This window comes from Quercus suber, unplaced genomic scaffold, assembly GCF_002906115.3.
Source record: "Quercus suber isolate HL8 unplaced genomic scaffold, Cork oak 2.0 scaffold_590, whole genome shotgun sequence".
NCBI classification, from domain to species: Eukaryota; Viridiplantae; Streptophyta; class Magnoliopsida; order Fagales; family Fagaceae; genus Quercus; species Quercus suber.
The window spans coordinates 200,651-208,037 of NW_027070035.1; the positions used below are offsets into that span (position 1 = coordinate 200,651).

The 7,387-nt window shown below is 35.5% G+C and overlaps 1 protein-coding gene across 1 annotated transcript; it reads left to right on the plus strand.

Annotated features, from left to right (window-relative positions):
• The first annotated feature begins 332 nt into the window (after window positions 1-332).
• LOC136063888 (disease resistance protein RPP2A-like) lies at window positions 333-3,948 on the plus strand. Its single transcript, XM_065764882.1, has 7 exons — window positions 333-632; window positions 1,036-1,308; window positions 1,394-1,499; window positions 2,604-2,947; window positions 3,175-3,290; window positions 3,716-3,779; window positions 3,835-3,948. Exons 1-7 carry the CDS (start codon window positions 333-335, stop codon window positions 3,946-3,948), a joined length of 1,317 nt encoding a protein of 438 aa, XP_065620954.1.
• The last annotated feature ends 3,439 nt before the right edge of the window (window positions 3,949-7,387 follow it).

The following is a 7,387-nucleotide window of genomic DNA, read 5'->3' on the forward strand; positions in this document are numbered from 1 at the left end:
GGTTTGGTTTAGGAAGTAGAATCGTAATAACAACAAGAGATAAATCTTTGCTAACTAATCATGAAATTAATTTCACATACCAAGTGAAGGAAATGGATCACAATGAAGCTCTTCAGCTCTTTATTTGGAATGCCTTCAAAAGAGACAAACCTACTGAAGAATATGTTGAACTCGTTGAATGTCAATAAATTATGCTGGGGACCTTCCACTAGCTTTAATGGTTTTAGGTTCAGATCTATATGGTAAAAGTATAATTCAATGGAAAAGTGCATTGGATAAGTATGAAAGAGTTCCTAAAAAAAATATTCAAGAAATACTCAAAATAAGTTATGATGGATTGGATGACTATGAGAAGGATATTTTTCTTGACATTGCATGTTTTTCTTAAAGGAAAGCATGCAGATTATGTCATTAAAATATTAGATGGGTGTGGTTTCTTTCCAGATATTGGTATCCAAGTGCTTATTGATAAGTCTCTTGTAACTATTGATGAGAATAACAAATTGGGAATGCATGACTTGCTGCAAGACATGGATAAAGAGATTGTTCAACGAGAATCACCAGAAGAACCTAGCGGGTGTAGCTGGTTGTGGTTTCACGAATATGTTCATCATGTATTAGAAGAAAACAAGGTAAGAGTCACATCTAAAATATTTTTTAAGAAATATATATACTTAATTATTCCAAGGAAATTTTTTTTTTTTAATCGGTTGGCACCATGAGTGTTTCAGTTTAAATAGAATTTCGTAGTTGGGAAGAATAAATGAAATCATTTGGTCACCCTTTCTCCTATGAAATATGAAATATTGAAAGTGATTACTCACTTTGGACATTAAAAAAAAAAAACCATTTACAAATCACAAAAGGAGAAACAAGGGAAGACAAAGACATAATAAATTTCTTTATTTTCAAAAAAGTGAATATATTTTGTCGATTAATTTTTTGAAGTTACTATAATTTTTGCAAATGTTAAATATGGAGAGCTTTAATTTTTGCATCTATTTTTGCTGGCACGCTTACCCATTGTCTTGCTAGGGAACAAATAAAATTGAAGGCATACTGGTAGATTTGCCTAAAAGAGAGGTGATACACTTGAGTTCTAAAAACTTCATGAAGATGAAAAGAATCAATCTGTTTATAAACCGCAATGCACTCTTTTCTGGAGAGCCTAATTATCTCTCTAATGAGTTAAGATTGCTGAAATGGCCTGAATATCCATTACAATATTTGCCATCCAATTTTCATGGAAAGAGACTAGTTCTTAATATGCGTAATAACCTCTTCAAGGGATTGCATAATGGATTCAAGGTACAATTATTATTTTCAATATTCTGTCCTTTAAATATGTTGGACACTAATTGCTCGAGCTGATTTATTTCCTCTTTCTTTACAGAATTTGCAAAACTTGGCAATCATGGACTTCTCAAATTGTGAATTCCTAAACAAAGTCCCTGATCTTTCAATGGCGCCAAATTTAGAGGAATTGGCTCTTGAAAATTGTACGAACTTAGTTGATGTTGACTATTCTGTTGGATTCCTTGATAGGCTTAAAATTATGAAATTTGTCGAATGCTCTAACCTCAGGAGTTTCCCAAGAAGCCTCAAGTTGAGAACTTTTGCTCTAGGCTTGAGAACTTTCCTGAAATTGAGTGCAAAATGGAACGTTTAAAATACATTGGCTTAAGAAGTACGCCTATAAAAGAATTGCCTTCATCTGTTGAGTAACTCATAGGGCTTAAAGGATTAAATCTAGATGGCTGTGAAAATCTTATGAATCTCCCAATTGGCTTTCATCAATTGCAACGTCTAAGGCTCCGCTTGGGAATTCATAAAAGAATGGAATGGAATGGAATGAGATGATCATAAGGGAATGGAAAGGAATAGAATGGAATGGAATGTATTTAAGTAAGGAAAATGAATGAAAAAGAATGGAATGGAATGGAATTAAGTAATCTTGATTGGATGTTTTAAAATAAATGAATGGAAATGAATAAAAATGAATGGAATGTAAGTAATCCTGTTTGGGAGCAACATAGAGGGATGGAATGGAATCATTTTATGACAATATTACTATTAGACCCCTTTTTTAAAATAAAAGGTTGAATATATAAGGGTATTTTGGGAGTTTTAGTAAAAAAATCATTAAATCTAATTTCATTCCCTCCCATTCCTCCCAATTTTGGGGGAATGAAAATTTGAGGTTTTAAGAGAATAGAGAGGAATGAGTATTCCCTCCTATCTATTCCATTCCCTCCCATTTAAACTCCCAAACAAGGAAATGGATTTTCCATTCCCTCCATTAAAACTCCCAAACAACAAAAGGGAAGAATATTCTAAAATTATTCTTTTTATTCATTTCTATTCCATTCCATTCCCTCCTCTCAAGCGGAGCCTAAAGCTACTTTCTCTCAGAGATTGTTCAAAACTTGTCAAGTTTTCAAAAAATGTGGGGGATAACATACAGTCTTTGCCCTCAATTGTGTCAACAAAGGAATCTGAAATTTCATCAAGTGCGGAATTAAGCATTAGTAATGATGATTATTCCTCGATGGTATTTCCGAAACTGCAAGTATTAGATATTGGAAACTGTGTGCTATTATCAGATTCAGATTTCTTTATGACACTTGATTGTTTCTCCACATTGGAGCAGCTAGATTTATCAGGGAGTGATTTTGTTAGTCTGCCTTCATGTATTGGTGGATTTGTTGGATTGAGGAGCCTTAAATTGGATGATTGTAAGAAACTTCAAGATATTCAAGTACTTCCACCAAAAATGGAAGAGGTATATGCAAGTGGGTGCATATCATTGGAAAGTTTTTCAGAAGTTTCAAAAAGACTTCAATTTAATACATGCGAGTTACCAGCACTTGAGTGGATTGACTTGTCCAGATGCCCTAAACTGCTACAGAATATAGGAAATGATGCGGACAATCTTTTATTAAGTGAGGTAATTCTTTGTGTGTGAGTATATATATATTTATATGCCTAGACGTATAGAGTAATGAGTTTAAATCACATATTAACTTAATAATTTAGTATGTTAAAATAGTCTGCATAATTCATATTTGCATTATATGGCTATAGTGAGGTATAATGCATATCTGTGTGTGTGTGCATGTGTGCCGGGGTGTTTTTGTAAGGTATGATGCTCCAAATTTTTTATGTTTGTAACAGGGACATCAATTGGGTATGATATTTCCAGGAAACAAGATTCCAGACTGGTTCAGCCATTGTAAAGAGAATTCAACTAGCAATATTTGTGAAATGGATATTAATGAGCCTTCAAATGTGTATGGGGAGATAATAGGAATGGCCCCAGGGACGGACCCAGAAGGGGGGCAAAGGGGGCCTGGGCCCTACCCTGAGCCCAAAAAAAAAAATTTTACCAGCTAAAATTTTCTTAAAAAAAAAAAGAAAAGAGTTTGGGCCCCCCCTTAATTTTAGCTATGGCCCCCAAGCATAAGTAAACAACAAGACAAATACACCAAAATCATTGTTTCTTAATATATTAAGATACAATCATCTACTAACAAAAACAAAATACACGAAACACTATTGTTTTTTATACAATCATCTATGAAAAGGGAACTCGACGCTCTTTCAAATCTTCAAAATCATCTATGATTGAATCCAAACTAAATGTTGAAGCTATATCCTTTTCAATGTATAACATCAAAGAGTTCGTCAAAAAATCATTTTCCATTTTGTTTTGAAGGTTAGTTTTGACAACTTTCATAGCTGAAAATGCTCGTTCTGTAGTAGCAGTAGAAACTGGAAGAGTAAGCACAAGTCTCACCATTCTATAAACAAGTTTGTAATATTCTGAATTTCCAGTTCTCTCTAACCATTGAGACAACTCAGATAAACTTTTCAATTTTTGAACTCCGGATCCTGGATTACATTATGCTCAAAATAGATAACTCCTTCTCCAACACTTGTTTGTCATAATCTGTGAAATCTTGTGGATAGAAATTCTTTACCAACAAACAAAGATCACTACTTCTGAAAGATTTTAATGCCTCTCGAGGTTCTAAACTGAGCTAAGCCTAAGTAACTCCATTGCATCTTCATTAAACCGATAATTTAGTTCCTGTAGTTGAGAATCTATTGTAGCATAAAAAATATTTACTCGATAATGATGCTCATTTGTAACGTTATCTTGTTGATTATGAGCTCGACCTCGCCTCGCAATATAACGAGCATTCATATCCAGGACATCAATGCAATGCTTCTCACAAAATGAGATCACAGTGGTGAGTAAGCCATCCCATCCATCATCTCTAAATTTTTGGATAAGTGCTTTAGTAGATGAAACTAAATCATGGCATTTAAAATGTCTTGAGATTGGCTTTGCAAAGCTTGACAAAGTTTATCAGTGATCTCCATAGTTTCCTTCTCAAGATGCAAGATGAAGACAAATTCAAATGAAGTTAAACCATCATAAGCTGACTCTGCTTCTGCCCGATGTTCTCCATCAATTGCATCATCAATTATATTTTGCAAAACTTCAACAGTTGAAGTAACATTTCTTAATAAGCTAGAAACTGAATTGCTACAAAGTGTGTTCTACAGGTCTCTTCAAAGCCATGTGTTCATCTTACTCAAGCCTTAGTCGTTGTAAAGTGTCAATTTGATTAGTCACTTCGCTCAACTTTCAAGATCAATCAAACGTGCTATTTCTGCATTGCAACTTTCAATTGCTCATTGCGCTTGCATGAAGCATTAACAATTCTGATCAGAAAAAGCAATGCAAGAAAAAAATGACTAATGGGAACAACTTGTTTGGATGCTTTTACTAATGCCAATTGTAAGCAATGTGCAAAACAATGGATGTAGTAAGCATATGGGCAATCATTCAAAATAAAGCTTGTAATCCACTCCACATACCTCGCATGTTGCTTGCTCCATCATATCCTTGCCCACGAATATTTTGTATATCGAAGCAATGTTGAGATAACAATGAATATATCCCCTTCTTTAGAGTCAAAGCCGCAGTGTCAACAACATGAATAAGCCCAAAAAACGTTCTTTCACAAAGCTTCTACATCAACATATCTAAAGATCACAGCCATTTGCTCTTTCATGGACTCATCACGAGCTTCATGAACCATTATGCAAAACTTTGCATCACCAATTTCTTCCCGAATAGCCTTCTTCACTTTGGCTGAGAAAACATGTAAAATTTCCTTTTGAATCCTAGGTGATGTGTAGGTTGCATTTTTGGGAGCTTTTTCTATTATTTCAGCAATCTTCTCATTAAAAAAAGTCACAATACCCAATGATTCAAAAAAGTTCCCACGGTTGAATGAACTAAAACTTTCATCATTACCTCTAAAAGCTATAGCTTGAAAGGCAAGATACCGGACAATAAAAATTGAGGCCTTCAGTTGCAATCGATTATTTGCAATTTGTTCAGTAGTGAAATGATCAACTACCCTTTGCAAATGCTGCGATTGGTTCATCAAATCCTTACACATTTGCTCGGCAACTCTATAAGCTGAGTTAGGATCTTTTCCTATATGACCTTGAAAATAACAATCTTTGCCCCCAACCTTTTTCCAAGATCTAAATCCACCAACAATGAATGCATTTTGTTGTCCCACAACCCCATTTGGATTATGAAAGACAAAGCAAGGTAGACAATAAGCTGCATCTGTTGTAGGAGAATATTCAAGCCATTTTGAATTATTTTTAAACCAAGAAGCTTGAAAGCTACGATTGCGCTTTCCACTTTTCTTGAATGTCCCTAGACGAGGTTGGTGCGAACCCTTTTTAATGTAAGCCCGTCGAATTTCATCACGTTGATTAACATGATATTCCCATATTTGTTTGCGTGTTCCGGGATCATAATCCAAAGAATAAGGTCAATTCTTTGAAATTGTGTTTGAGAGATTGGAACATCGACATTTTCCAGAATTGGAACATCGACATTTTCCGGAATTGGAACATCCACATTTTCCGGAATTGGAATAGCAACATTAGTTGTTGGCAATTCCACGTTGACTTCAGAAGAATTTGAAGTTGAACCTTTTCTTTTGAAAAAATCAAGCATTGTAGTTGATTTTTTCATGATCTACAAATAAAATAAGAATCACCATTATTTTCTTAAATTTGTGTGAAAATTTTCTATAATATATGATTTGTTTTTTCTTTTTGTCTTTGGTCTACCTTTATTTATGTTTTTGTGTTTGTCTACCTTTATTTATGTATTTGTGTTGTCTGATTGTCTCCCTCTCTCTAACACTGACCCACTAACCCAGACACTAATTGGCCTTACAGAAAAAAAAAAAAAAAAAAAAAAAAAAAAAAAAAAAAAAAAAGGTAAAGTTGTCTTTAACTTTACCTTCTGTTTTGTCCGTTGCCCAACCCCCAACCCCACTTGTCTGGCTGTCCCTATTATGCCCAACTACCAGTCAACAAAGAAAAAATTAATTCCTACAACTACAAACTCTACTCTCTCTCTCTCTCTATCTCTTTATATATATAAAGAATCACAAACACAGTTACACAGAGACAGAGTCATAGAGTCACAGCCAAAAGCCAAAAAGCCAAAAAAAAAAAAAAAAAAAAAAAAAAACACCACAGGTAGCAGCCGCAGCCACATCAATTCAGTTCATCAGCAAAAACACAAACAAGCACAATTCAGTTCAGATTCTCAGCAAAAACACAAACAAACATTTTATATTTATTAAGTTTTGAAGGCTTAAATACCTGTGAGCGGTGGCGGCAAGTGGGTCTTGAGCAACCGGCGACGGCGGCAATCGTCACAGACTCACAGCGACACGGCGTCTTGGGCGACTCACAGCGACACGGCGACTCACAGCGACACGGCGTCACAGATCAAGATGGGTCTCGGGCCTCTCGGCGTCTTGCTCTTGCAATCGTCACAGACTCACAGGCCACAGCGACACGGTGTGGCGTCGACGGCGGCGGCGGTGTCACGGGATCGAGGTGGGTCTCTCACTCTCTCTCTCGCCTCTGGCTCTCACTTTCCTTTCCTTTCTTTTTTGTTCTATTTTTTCCTTCGTTTTTTTGCTTCTCCAGTTCTCCGTTTGGGTTGGTTTTGGTCCTCTTACTAAGTTTGTTTTGCTTTGTTTTTTTTTTTTTTTCATGGGCCATGGGCTGGCCGGAATCTGATGGGCTCTCAAGTTCCATTTCCTCCTTTTCTTTTTTGTTCTTTTTTTTCTTTCGTTTTTTTGCTTCTCTGTTTGGGTTGGTTTAGGACGGCTGAGTTTGTTTTTTTTTTTTTTTTTACATGGGTCATGGGCTGGCCGGAATGCAGGGGTTCATAATTTTGGGAGGGGGGCCACAGGTAAAATTAAGGGGGGGCCCAAACTCTTTTCTTTTTTTTTTTAAGAAAATTTTAGCTGGTAAAATTTTTTTTTTT

Coding starts and splice junctions, on each gene's coding strand:
- LOC136063888 (XM_065764882.1), top strand. CDS start 333: ATGGATTGGATGACTATGAGAAGGATATTTTTCTTGACATTGCATGTT. Junction 633..1,035: donor ATGTATTAGAAGAAAACAAG/GTAAGAGTCACA, acceptor TTGTCTTGCTAG/GGAACAAATAAAATTGAAGG. Junction 2,948..3,174: donor ACAATCTTTTATTAAGTGAG/GTAATTCTTTGT, acceptor TGTTTGTAACAG/GGACATCAATTGGGTATGAT.